A 13,904-nucleotide genomic window follows, 5' to 3' on the forward strand; every position below is an offset into this window, starting at 1 on the left:
TTGTCCAATTACAACTTCAGGTTATGAAGTCCCATCCTCCCACACTGCTCTCAATTTGCTGATGTTTATATCTTTTGGGCCTGAAGCTGCAACGGTGTCCTTGGTTCTCAGGCTGGAAAAGGATTGTTTGGTCCAACTAACCTGTGAAGAGAACTTGCTAACACTTGATATGAAGATCAGAGTTATCTAATAATGCAGTACAGAATCTGGAAAATATGAAAGCTAAATCTTAAGGCATCACACAGGAGCCATGGGCAGAGAAAACCTGCAGAGCCACTTGCCCCAACATCACTCAAGAGCATGTTTTGGAGGTGGGTGGGCTCTCTGGGTTGCTGAGACCACATTCACCCTCTGAAAAAAGGAATGCATTCCAGCTGTGGTGCCAGGTGTGTTCTCCAGCCATGTGCTGGCTTGGTCTGGAGGTGACACCTGGGTGTTTGCTGGCAGTCTACTTTCACAAATAATGGGGAGATGGGAGCACTGCTGCCTCATGAGTACTGAACAGAAGAGGCGAGCTTCTTGCCCCAGACCCACATCAAGAGTGAGTGCCCCTCTGAAAACCCTTCCTTCCTCTCCCCTTCCTCTACTGCAGGCAGTGTGTTCAGCTCTGACACCCACCCTGCCACTCATACCTATTGCTCAGAGAAAACCTACACTGCAATGGGGACTTTGCAAATGTTGCAGCAACCATTTACTTGGCAGCAGCAGAAAAAACAGCAGAGCTCAGTTTTGTTTCAGGCTGTGAAGGAGCAGGAAGGGGCCCAGACCCTTGGACTGCAGTGGTGAGGGTGACAGGAGGAAAAGAACTGTCACAGGGAGTGTGGGGACATAGTCACTTTAAGGGCTGGCCAAATGAAATGAAAGCCAGGGAGACAGAATACAAGCCCTCAACAACAGATGAGGGGGCATACCAACAGATTTAATCCTGAGTTAGCAAGCTGAAAATGTGATGCACACGAGAAAGAACAAAAAGCTTTGTATTAAAGATGCTTTTTCTCATTTGCATTTCATTTTTAGTAATACTCTAGTGTGCACAATGAGGAATGGGATCACTGGCTGCATGGAACAGAACGTCAGGTTTCAGGGAAGGGGTCATCTTGCAACAGGCATTGAAAACATGCACAGGCAGTGCGTGAACATCTCAGCTCGCACATTTTCATTTGCTTGTATTGAAACTCTTGACTTAGTATGGCAGATATGAAGCCACTGCTGTTGCAGAGCAATTTCCCAGAACTTGCTGCATCTGAAGGAAAGTGATTTACAACACAAATAATAATTAAAGCAAGCCGTCAGTAATTAAAGTTGCTAGAACAGTCATCGCAATGAACAACTGCTTCAAGCAACGCCAGATGTGGCCAGGCCCTTCCCCTCCACAGGGAGCAAGGGCTTTATTTTTCCACATCCTGTGGCTCCTGTGACAGGCCTTTCGTACAATACACGTGGTGTTAGACCACGGTTAACATGTTCTTTTTGTGCTCTCGATTTTATCCTACGGCACCACCCGGCTGGGAAAAAAAAAAAACAAACCAAAAAACAAAACCACAAAAAACCAACAAACGAAAACCCAAACCAAAACAAATTAACAAAACAAACAAACACCCCAAAACCAACCAAAAAACACGCGCACAGTGGCCGAAACCACGGCGCCCTGTGCGGACACACCGCTGCCGCCGTGAGGGCGGCGAGGGACGCGGGCCGGGCCGGGCGGGGCGGGCGGCAGGCGGCGCTGCGCACGCGGCCTCCAGGACTCCCTCCCCCCCTCCCGCCTCTTCCCGCCCAGTGGCGCCGGAATCAAACCGCGCCACCCGCCCGCGACATGGTAAGCGGGGCCGCCCGCCCTCCCCCTCGCTCCGCTTTCCTTCCCGGGGGCCCGCAGAGGCTGCAGGGGGAGCCGCGACCGAGGTGATGGCGGGTGACGGCCGCCCGCGCCTCGCTGTCCCCCCGCCCCGGTGGCTCTGAGGGGAGCGGGGCTTCCGCTCCGGGGAGGCCCCGCGGTGCCGCTTCTGGGGGTGCTGCGCCAGCACGGCGTGGGCCGTGCCTTTGGGTTGCTGAAGAGCGATGTAAACGAGCCGGCACCCGGAGGAGTGGCCATAGCCCTGTGGCTGTGGCTCGGGGTGGGCACGGTGCCCTGTGCTTCCCCCGAGACACGGGAGCCCAGATGTGGCCAGGCTGAGCCTCTGGCTGCGGCTGTGGGGAGGTGGGAGCGGGCAGAGCGAATCGCAGGTGTGCCCGAGTGCGCACACAGCACCGCATTCTTCCGTGTGCCTGCGGGTGCGGCAGCGAAAGGGATGCTGGTAGTGTGGTTAATATTTGTGGTGGGGAACGCCTGCCAGTGAGGTAGGAATTAACGTGAAAGTCGGTAACCTTCATCGAGAGTGCTCTTGGCTTCGTTGTTTTGCCCTGTTTGCTTGAGTGGCGGTGTGAAACTTGACGCTCGAGCAGCGTAGCTACAAGCACATGCTTCCAGAAGCGCCACTTCCATTCCACGTCGTGTGCGTACGAGTTTTGTTCCTGCTGCTGCTGGCGGTGTCAGGGCTCTTGGAGAAGGCAGGAGGTGGAAGTTAAATCCGTCTGCTTTCTGTTCATGCTCCTTGAATGTTCACGACAGCTCCAGGTTCTCATCCAGCAGTATAGTGACATCGAAGGAGGCAGCAGCGCTGACCTAGGGTATCGCTGGCTAAAAGAGGAGAGAGGGGACCTAAAAAAATAGTAATGCTTTTTTGTTAAATATAATACTGAATTGCTTCTGTTCCTGTCTGTGTATTATTGCAGCTGCATAAGCCAGCTTTTACATTTGTTTTTTAAAAGTAAATCAGTCTGGCCATTTTGCTCTTGGTGTGTGTTTAAGTGTTATGTGCTGCCTGATCATGTTCTTTTTTAAAAAGAAGCTCCTACTTAAAAGTAAAAATAGTGTTGACTTCTTTCTGTTGGAAACTTGGAAACATAACCATGCCTTTCTCAAAGTATCTTGTTATTAGACTACCCACTTCCACTGATTTATAGGTGACAATATGCCTTTTTTTGTTAGTTTGTTTTTTAAAATGAGACCTTTTTCTGCCAACATCCTATTTGGCCCTTTCCATCCCCCTTTCCCTTTTTTGTAGCTGTACACAGCATGAATCAGAGAGTGGGGCAAGGGGAAACTTCAGATTCACATTGTGGGTGTTGCTTTTGGGTTGTTGAGGATTATGCTAAATGCTATTAATTAAACTTCAATTCTCTGTGAAATATTTGATACCCTCATTTTATAAGAGGTATATCAAAATAGCATCTCTGAAAGTGACCAGAGGAGACTGTTTCTCAGTTTTGTGTTGTTGATAGCAGCTTGTGAATAGTCATTTCTGCCTTTTGCTTGTAGTTGAACCCACATTATTTAATGCTTGGTCATTCAACCAGAGAGAAAATAAATAAAAGCAGCATGATTTTTTCAAATGTGACCTTGAAATTATGAAGTTGGTTTGGACCTTTGAGGAATGGCCTACCTCAAAATGCTCTTTAACTCCTTAAAAAAACCTGAATGGCCTGCAATTCTCACTGCTGTCTGCATATCACAAGATAGAAAGCAATTAAAAAAAAAAAAACTAAACCAAACAGAAAGTACTCCATATATTTTTAAGAGTTATTAAACATTTGTGTGAGTTAGGTGTAAATACATATTTTGGGATTGGAATGTGTCAAGGAACATTGAGGCTGGAGCGGGGTTGGGTTATATGAATGGCTGGCTCCAAACTTAAAGGTAAGTCCCTCCATTTAACAGATGAGCTTAGTGTAGAGATTATTTGCAAAGGAGTTTATCTGAAAGCCTGGGTTTAGTAGTAAGGTATTTTAAAGGATAGCAAATATATCTTACAGGTAAAAAGATTTGAATTCTGAGCACATACTAATTATTCCATTGGCTGAATGTCTTGGTTTGTTTTTTTTCTTTTTTCCCTGTTCTAGTCCAAGAAAAAAGGTCTGAGTTTTGAAGAGAAGAGGGCTCGCATGATGGAGATTTTTTTTGAAACAGTAAGTAACTTCTAATTGTCCTGCATTTACATTGGTGGGAAAACAGGTCCTAAAAGGAGCTTAAATGTGGATGTAGTTGAACTCTATATCCTGGCAGGCATTTCACTGATGCCCTGTGACATCAGGGTGAAAATTACAAGGGCAAAACTTCATTCATTTAGCTTCTGATCAAGTGGCCCATCCACACGTGGAGCCAAGGAATAGAGATTCACAGGTGGTGTTAAATTCTTCAGGTACTCCTTATGGACATCTTCTCATTTTGAGTCTGTTACCATAAGAGGGGACAGCAGGAAATTAGGAGGTATCTCACTGCATTTTATGGGAGGAGAAAGAAATCTGAGCTTTAGAAAAACTGAGAGCAGAGTTGGAAAGGGTCCCTGGGGAGAAGAAACCTGGAGATCCAAAAGCTGAGCTACAATTGTATTGGTGGCACATGTAATGCACCATGTTTTACTTTTTAGAAAAAGTACTGTGACACTTGAGTACTGGAGCAATATGGTGCATCTGTGCTGACAGTCTGACCTGGGATTTAAGCGCTGTATAATCTAATTTGAGATGAAGTATGATAACTTCAGATCACCAGAGGAAAGAGAAAGGCTTATTACAATAATAGTTTTTTTCTTATTATTTAATTCTCAGAATGTTCCAGTTCTGTTGAGGGATATGCAGGCTATTTCCCAAGCAAAACCAAAACATGCAATGTATTTCCTACTTGCTTTTGTTGGCACTAATTTAGTGTAAAAACCACTCAGGCTTAGATGATGCTGTCATTTGGAACTGAAGTGTCTTTTATGTTTTGCACAGAAAGATGTCTTCCAGTTGAAGGATCTGGAGAAGATTGCTCCAAAAGAAAAAGGGATTAGTAAGTGTTTATAAAAGTTATTTCTCTTGAGCAAGTAATCTTTTTTGAGACAGGTCCTACAGTGTAAATTTTCCTGGCTACAATCGTAGGTTTGTGATTTTAATAAAGGAAAATACAGCTAGAATGGGAGACTGGTCAGTGGCAGGGCTGTAGTGTTAAAAGTGACATGGGATGGGGGCTTGCTTAGGCTCTGAGCTGCCTGATTTGCAGTGACTTTCAGTGTATGAAATCATTGTTTGCACTCAGGTATTAAATATCTGCCTGTAATATCACAAATGTTTAAAATGCTAGTCCAGATATACATGGGCAGTGTGCTCTTGAGCTTTTCTCCCCCCAAAATGGCTGGACACCTATAAATGGAAGGAACTTGTCTTTTCTATAAAAGCCTTCCTGATGAGATCCATTGGTTTAGGATTAGGTCCAAGAGGATTTACGTATGCTCTTGGATTGTTTTGTATGTTCCTTACTAGTTTTCCTTCTATGCTCATTGACAAAAGGGAGGCAAAGCATAATGTTTGTGTACTGTCCTTCTCTACTTACCTTGGTGGCACTGTAAGAGTAAGTGAACTTGCTGAGAGAACTACGGAGGTGAATATCACAAAGCAGAGTTTTTCAGTTGTGTCAACAGCTAACAGAGGCATTCATGGGCTTCTGAAGAGATGTGGTGCTGTCTTGGTTGGTTTGTCAATGCATATGTTTAGTTGTAATTTGCAGTAAGGTTGAGTTTAGAGTTTTTAAAGCCATTAACACCTTTGAATAGTCCAAATTCATCCTGCCTCTGCATATGAAGGCATTTAGCCGCACAACCCAAGCCCCAGTTACTCTGAAAAGAAAAATTACTAACCTGTTCCCATCCTGACATCCAGCCTATAGCTTCCAAAAGATATGGGACCCCCAGTAGTCTTGAAATTGAACTTCAGGTACCAAAACCCGTAATTGAGCTTAGAAGTCTTTATATCTGCAACACCTGAGGATAACATAACTACTTAGCTTTGTTGAACAGGTACCATTTTTTTAAAATGGTGAATTATATCATAGGATTGAAAGGAAATGATCAGTTGTGTTCATAAATGTTGATGCTTATGAGTGTAAATGGTGTTTTATACTGGAAGAGAATATAATTAAAATCATTGTAGTGTAACGTGCATGTATTTTGTGCAATGCTCCTGAGCAGTGTTTTGCAAACATCTGGTAGCAGATGTGCAGAATAGCAGTGTTTAGGAACAAACTGCTGGTTTCAGAGAGATTCATCCCTTCAAGTGAAGTTTTGAGCATGTTGTCCTTGTGAAATCTTCCAGCTGGCTGACACTGGAGGAGAATACAGATGATTGTTGATAATAGTTTGTGGTATTCATAATTCTCCATAGTCCAGCTGCTACATGGTTCTGATTTTACATTTTTGCTTTTATTAGCCTCGATGTCAGTGAAAGAGATTCTGCAGAGCCTTGTTGATGATGGCATGGTGGACACTGATAGAATTGGAACTTCCAATTATTTCTGGGCTTTTCCAAGTAAAGCTCTTCATGCCAGGAAGCGTAAATTGGAGGAGTTAGAGTCTCAGGTAAATCTGTTTTATGAAAAATACTTGTTTATCTGAATGGGTTTGCTTTTTCTTATACCTTCTTGTCATTCTTGTTTATATCTCTCATTTTTACAAAATGTACATGTCCACACATGCGGATTTTACTGTAGGAATTATCTATCACTCATAGTAGGGCATTGTCATTAGCCTACTGTTTTTTCAGGAAAGCTTTGGAGGTTCTTATTGGAGCTTGAGAAAACTTTTTGTCTACTTGCTGCTGAAAGCATGCTAGTCATGATGCAAAGCATCATTTAAGGACTCAAAGGTAGCATGCTTTTGTGTCTTTTATGTAATGTAGGCTATCGTGAGGCAATAACTTAAAAGTGATGACAGCTGGAATGCATAACCTGAGTAGATGAGGCAATGGTTTCTACTTAGGCCGTTGTGTTTTCATCTGCTTTTATTGGTGGCTTAATTTGTGAGCACTTCTGTAATCACGTACTGCACTTTAAGCAGGAGAAAAAAGCAAATTGGTCATGAATCACAGAATCAAGGAATGGTTGGTGTTGGAAGGGACCTCTGGTGATCTAGTCCAATTCCCTGCTAAAGCACGTTCACCCAGGAGCAGGTTGCACATGATAATGTGCGGGTGGATCTGGAGTATCTCCAGAGAAGGAGAGTCAATGACCTCCCTGGGCAGTCTGTTCCAGTGCTCTATCACCCTCAAAGGAAAGAAGGTTTTTCTCTTATTTATATAGAACTTTGTGTTTGTGCCAGTTGTCCCTTGTCTTTTTGCTGGCCCTCACTTTAAAGAGTCTGGCTCCATCCTCTGGACACCAGCCCTTAAGGTATTTGTATTGATAAGGTCCCCTGTCTTTTGTGAAGTCATTTCTTCTTCAGGCTGCACTGGTTCAGCTCCCTCAGCCTTTCCTCATAAGAGGGATACTCCAGTACCCTCCTTGTCTCCACAGTCCTCTGCTGGGCCCTCTCCAGTAGCTGCTTGTCTTTCTTGAATAGAGGAGCCCAGAACAGGGCAGAGCGCTCCTGAGGAGGCCTCGACAGGGCAGAGGACAGGAGGAGGAGAGGCTCTCCTCAGAAGAGCAGGGCATCTTTTGTTGCAACATTGCTGTTCTGTGCATCTGGTTCTTCCTACTTTTTGGGAACTGTCTTTCTTTCTGCTTCTAATGGGAGTGGGAAAGCAGCTATTCATCAGTTTATTTGCAATGGGAGTGTATGATAACATGATGAACAAATGAGCTTTTTGAGACCATGTGGTGTGATTGTACAGCAGCACTGCCAACTCTTCCTGTGATTATTCAGCATTATGTTCTTTCTTCAAAGAATCATTGAATTAATGCATATTTACTGGTAGCATCTGAACATTTTTACAGCAATTATTTTCTTCAGGCGTAGCTCTGAATGAATCTCAGGCATTGCTGTCTTTTGTACAGTGTTGTCAACTTCAGCTGTTTCTTTATATTTATACAGTTATATCAAATATTCAAAAGAAAAATGCTTTTTTCCCCATCTTGAATTGAAAAGGGAGTTTGACTTAGCTGAATATGGTTTTACTGTTTTCAGGCATGGACTTAACCTGCCACGTGACTTAAATAATTTTTATAGACTGGTAGTAACAATGCACTGGCTCTTATTCCAGTGGAGTTTCATTTGCCTGAAACTGATTAGTTTAACTCTGCACTGAGTTGGAACTGAACTTCCTAGTGAAATTACTCAACTTATTAGTACATTCACACAAGTTTTAGACAAGGCTACTTACTCTGCCAACACACAAATTGCCAACTAAGAAACTGAAGAAATACGTTCCAAAACTCCTGCTTTGTTCACCAAACTCCCTGGTGCCACTGTTTCGTCAAATGCAAATGATTTGCTCTTGGATCCTTTTTGTTGTTGCTCATGCTCCATATTATAGCCAAGTCACTGAAAGAAGGAATTGATATTTGTTGTCCTTGCCCTTGGGCCTAGTTCCATTATGAATTTTGAACATAATTGGTCAAGCAGGTCTCTGGCATACCCTGATGAATATCTTCCTTGGAATGTCTTGCAGAATCTGCCTAATGTACTGCATGGTAAGGATCCAGGAATTGCCTACAAAAATATGCTGAACTGTTTTAAATGTACTTAAACATATCTGTTATTGTGAAAGTGTAATAGACATGTAGTTGTTTATTTGTGATGTTATTTCTATGTAGAAAAATACTATTCCGATATGAACAATTCTGCAATGTAAAACTGTTCCAGAAATAGTTTTATTACCAGAGCCTTACTTGCAAACCAAGCCCTGCCCCTGACATATGGGCTTATTGGTATAAGAGCTCTCTTTTATGATGGTATGAGTCTTCAAAAGTACTTCTCTTCATTACCTTGGTTTTCTGATGAGACTGGAAATGTTTCAGCATTTCAGGGAAAAGCATTTTCACTATCTGAAAATAACTTCTCTGTTGACACAGTGGAAAGGTGGCATTTTCAATGAAAAGCTCTCTGAACATTTTTACAAGATGATAACAGGTTCTGTCTGTGAGTTCAAATTGGCTCTTTTGGTGTTTGTACTCTTCTTGATGTGCACACAGAGATTTTCTTAAGGACTTCTAAATCTAGTCACTGACTCTCACAGAACTTCTTGTCAGAACATACAAAGCAAAGGAAAAGAGTTAGCTATTGTACCATTTCTGTTGCATGTTGCTTGTCTTTGATCATTCTCATATAGAGCTTGTGGCATGCTGAGAGATGTGTTTTCTCTCTGTGTCTTGTCCAGATTGATTGTTAACTCCCTGAGTCAGTTTCTTTGTTTAGCAGTTAAAAGCCAGAATCAGGCTGCCTTATTTAAAGCATGTTTAAAAATCCAGCAATTCAGTTCATGCTTTTTACCAGGAGACATTATCTTTGTTTCCTGAGGGCATGGGTAGATAGTCAAGGGAAAGGAGTAATCCCAAGTGCTGAATTGTCATTTGAAAATAATGTGGAGGAGCAGAACAGGCTTCTTCATGATGCCTACTAATTCACAGCACTGAGGCTTATGTTTGACAGTTTGGGTCTGCTACAGGACCTTTTGCCTGCATATGTTGGTACTTCAGAATGTTACAGCCAGGTTGCTCATAGCATTCTGCATTTTACAGAACTTGTGATTGTGGGAGACTGTTTAAGGAGCTGTTCTTGAAACACTTTTTTTGTTTCAGATTTTTTAGTGATTATTAAGCCATCCTGGAGATGCAGAAGCAAAGAAGTCTGGCTTGATGTTCATAATGAAGATCAAGCTAGTTTTGTCTGGATGTTTTAAGCTGCACTTCACAGGGGTTCTGTATACACCATACTTTTCCCAGGAAGGATTTATTACATGATCAGTGTGCAGAGATACCACAATTAAAAACAATGCTAAAGTTTCTTTTACAGCTTCCCTGCCTGACCCCATCTTTTGGCTTGCTTTTGTGGAGGCAGGTCTTTAAAGAGGGGCACTAATCCCTGACTTATATATGAGGCAGATCTTGTGCTGATCTAATTAGTACCTCAGTGGTGCCCTCTAACCCCAAGTTACTGCTTGGGCCTCTTCCTGTTTTTCTGAAAAGCAAGAATAGCAAATGTCTTTAGTTTGTGTAGCATCTGCTAGAACTATTTCCTCCAATAGCTCCCACAGTGAGAATTGCTAAGTAGGTCCCTTTGGATTTTGTATTGATTTGTTTTGCAGTGGCGTGGTTGCTCCTAAAGGTTTATGCCTTCTGTCAGGTGCTAATTCTTCACCTCTTGGTTATGCTTATGCATCTGTGAAGAGGACCACTGAAAAAGTGAAATATGTTGGAAGCTGCATTTTGGTGAGATGGGTTTATACACACATTTGGTTTGTTTGCATGTGGAAGTTGCATTTAGTTAGATTGGGTACAGGTGTGTGACAGTGAAAGAAGAGCAAGGGTGTGGACTGAGAAATAATGTTTATAAATGAAGAGAATTTTAATGCAACCTCACCTGTCAAGAGGACTTTTGAAGCTCACTGAGGGGTTAGTCTTCCCTCCCTAGAAAAGGTGAAATGATGTGATCTTTATCAATATTTTTCTGGCTGTTGGATTCAGAAGCCTGGAGTTACATATGATCAGTTATAGGTTGATATAGCATGAAACAAGATGTTTATTCTCGGTATAACAGTTGTGAGTGAGGAAAAGAGAAATCTTTCTGATGTAGCTTTAGTATAAGCAGATTCAGCTTAGATTTTTTTCATTTTTTCATCTGTGTCTTGGGCAAAACACTTGCATCTGTGCTGAGAGGGACCTAAAATATTAAGCACTTCAAAGATGTTGTGGTTGTTAGTGTAACTGTAGACAGTACTATGAGCACTGTAGTCCAGTAGCTTGGGAAATCAACCAGTTATTTTCTTTTCCTCAGTATGGTGTTGTTCATTTCACTGTTCAGTTTAAAACCGTTCATTTCACTGTGTTGTTATTTGTCTCATTTCTCATGGTGTTGCTCTCTTGTGGGTTAATCTTTTGTGTTCTGAGGCTTTTGCAAGGGAGGGTTTAACAGCCAAAACTGAGCAAAATGGTGTCACCTTGAACTGCAATGGAGATGGAAGAGAATCTTTTTAGAGCAGGATACAGGATGGACATTTTGTGCTGTTCTTTGTGCTTGCTTCAACATACTCGTGACCAAGAGAGTTTCTGGCAGTGTTTTTCTCCCACTAAGCATTGCATTGGGCCACTGTTAGTTAAGGTAGAAAAGATTAGTTGATGTTTCATTCCTTAAATCCCTGCTCTAGGGCTGGTAAAAGGAGGGATTTTCGCTTCCCATGACTCATATATTTAACCAAGGGGAGAATTTGCTATGGGTACATCCTGGCTCACATTTGCCAGCTAGTTTGGAAAAAAAATAAAAAAAAGAACAAAACGAAAAAAAGAAAACCCCAACAAACCCCACCCCCCTGCAAGGAATGAACTTGTTGAAATCTAGTGACTTCATATGTATTAAATTGTTTGTACTAATGGACATTGAAATATGAAAAGTGAAAGAACTTATTTTAGTACAAAAGCAATGAAGGGAATGCTGTATTAGGAAATGCTTATGTTAAAAAAGCACATTATTTGGAAATAGTTAATGGAAAAAAATATTCGTATTGTGAGTAATCTGGCTTGAAGCCTCATGAAGATATCTGACAACCCAAGTAAAAGGAGAGAACCTTGTTTGTTTAGAGTGCACACAAAAAAAATTTGAGTTTTAGCCATTAGAAAGTTATTTCAAGATGCAGTTTGGTTTATTTCTATCCTATATTTTTCCTCCTTAAACACTGTGACTGGAAAGTTGCTGAATAAATCTGCTTGAGACCACTGACTGAAGCTCAGGAAACTTCTGCTGTCCTTATTGTTCCAGTGTGAGCAGCCTCCTCCTTCATCCCATTGACTCAATTGTCGGGGTATTTCCACATGGTTTGGAGGTTGATCCTGGACTGGAGTTAAGTACAAGTGCTCAGCAGTGGCTGGCTAAAAGTAACCAATCCTGAACTGAGGTACAAATCCCTGGCTATGACAGAAGTGCAGTGAGGAGTAGCAGGCTTGATGGTGCTTGAAGTCGGGTGATGTTGCTGTAGATACAGGACTAGTTTTGTGCTCCGGATGGAGCTTTACATCAGCAGGGAGAGCCTGTGGGACCTAGTTCTGTGGAGAAAGCTTTTGGCATTGCTTTGTCCTCAGCAGATGATACAGCATCATCTCTTAGCAGAGCTCCTCACACACCTCAGGTCTCTATTGCAGTTTTCAGCCTCTGGTAGTTCTGAATGCAGGGTCTCACTGTTTTGGGTTTTTTTGCCTCTCAGCAGTGATGAGCTATTCCTAGAGGTACATGTGCAACACCTTTGGAATCCATGGCTTAATGCTTTCAATAGAACAGTTTATTTTTGCGGTGTAATATTTTCATTATCCACTGGAAAACTGTATTCAGTGTGTTTTTAAAAATTCTTTGTCTATTTATTGAAAAATAAGGACTTGTGAGCATAAAACATCTTAAGGTTTATCGTGATCTTAAGCTTTGCTGTAGTACATTTAGTAAGCTTAGCACTATCTTTTTCATATATATTTTATTAATTTTAGGTAGTAGATAGTATGGTTAAAGAATTGTCCTCTAAACCAGAGAGCTACATTTGCAGAACCAGAAGTCAGAACTAATGTGTGTGACTTATGCTAAGAATTACTTATTTAGACATTTTTCGCATTCAGTAATTTAGACATATGTGTGCTTACAATTTAATTTTATTAGGTTGCAGAAAATGCAATAAATTGTTCCTTTCCAGAAAAAATAAAATTCTGATGGCTGAAGAGGTCTTTCTTTTAATGCCATTATAAGGCCTTGAGCAATGTGGTCTAGTGGGACGTGTCCCTGGCCATGGCAGAGGTAGTAGGGACTGGACAGTTTTTAAGATCCCTTCCAACCCTTACCATTCTATTATTCTGTAATATGTAGGCAGGATCCCAGTGTGTTGACTAAGGTGTTATAGCAGTCTTCCCATATGTATGCTGGGCTCCTTTTTTCCTCCTCTTATTTGAGGATGTGTCATTTAGCTTTCTAGTTAGTTGGTTGGTTGGTTGGTTAGTTACTCATTCTTCCTTGGCTTGCCCTGACCATTTTGATAGTCTGCAGCCCCAGTGAGCTGTTTCCATTCTGTGCTGGCTTACTTTTTTATTTCTCTTGCCTAGTAACTACTGTCCCAACAGAGAAAATTAGTGACCCTTCCTATGTTCAGCCTTCTGGCTTTCACTGACTTGTGCATTTTGTTTGAACTGAAGGACTAGACTCATAAAGAAATGGCTTACTGCATGACTTACATGGTATGACTAACTCACTTCAAACCATCCAGGGGGAGCTGTAGCAGTAAGGGCAAGAGGCTGAAAATTTGCATCATTTAAACATTGTGAATATGTTGATTACATCTATGCCCATTTGTTCATTGATCCTGTAAGGCTTATTCCCTCTCTTAGTCCCCTGGAAAATGCTAATAAAATTTCATTAGAATAGTCCACAATTTTTGTTACTTCTGCATCTTGCACTTAAAAAAGCTGATATCTTAAAATTATTCTGCATTTACTATGTCCTAAAATGTCCATTAGACAAGACTCTTCTAAGGCTGGAGCTCATTAGAGCCTTCTGGAATTATGTTTTATGGCATGCTACAAAGCCCTGGAGAGTATGCTTAGTTACTGCTGTCATGGCAGATTTCTAAAAATACAGTGCTCTGGAGGCTTCTGTTGGAATTAAGCAATTTCATAATTTGGTGTTTATTAGTTGAATTTCATGCTTTTCCTTTTACTGTTAATGTGTAACTAACATGATGGCAACTGGGAAAGGTAGGTTTTCCTTTTCTTCCTTCTTGATGAGCATAAGGTAAAATTGGCATGATTTATGAGCAATATTTTTAAAAACTGTCTCTGTAATAACTCTAAAGATTTTAATATAGGTTTGAAGGAAGAGTCCTGCTATACTAAAAAGGATATATTGATATTTATTCTGATGTAATGCAGGAAAACC

The 13,904-nt window shown here is 41.6% G+C and overlaps 1 protein-coding gene across 2 annotated transcripts in view; it reads left to right on the forward strand.

Moving 5' to 3' along the window:
- MND1 (meiotic nuclear divisions 1) overlaps positions 1-13,904 on the forward strand; it is a 45,617-nt gene that overhangs the window by 3,155 nt on the left and 28,558 nt on the right. Inside the window, exons 1-4 of one of the 2 annotated variants that reach the window (XM_059844401.1) lie at positions 1,758-1,819; positions 3,940-4,005; positions 4,810-4,867; positions 6,280-6,428. In XM_059844401.1, coding sequence (XP_059700384.1) covers positions 1,817-1,819; positions 3,940-4,005; positions 4,810-4,867; positions 6,280-6,428 — 276 coding nt within the window. In that variant the 5' untranslated portion in view covers positions 1,758-1,816. Of the gene's footprint in view, positions 1-1,757; positions 1,820-3,939; positions 4,006-4,809; positions 4,868-6,279; positions 6,429-13,904 lie in introns of those variants that run through there. The other variant, XM_059844402.1, reaches the window with a different exon arrangement.

This window comes from Haemorhous mexicanus, chromosome 4 (genome assembly GCF_027477595.1).
Source record: "Haemorhous mexicanus isolate bHaeMex1 chromosome 4, bHaeMex1.pri, whole genome shotgun sequence".
Lineage (NCBI taxonomy): Eukaryota > Metazoa > Chordata > Aves > Passeriformes > Fringillidae > Haemorhous > Haemorhous mexicanus.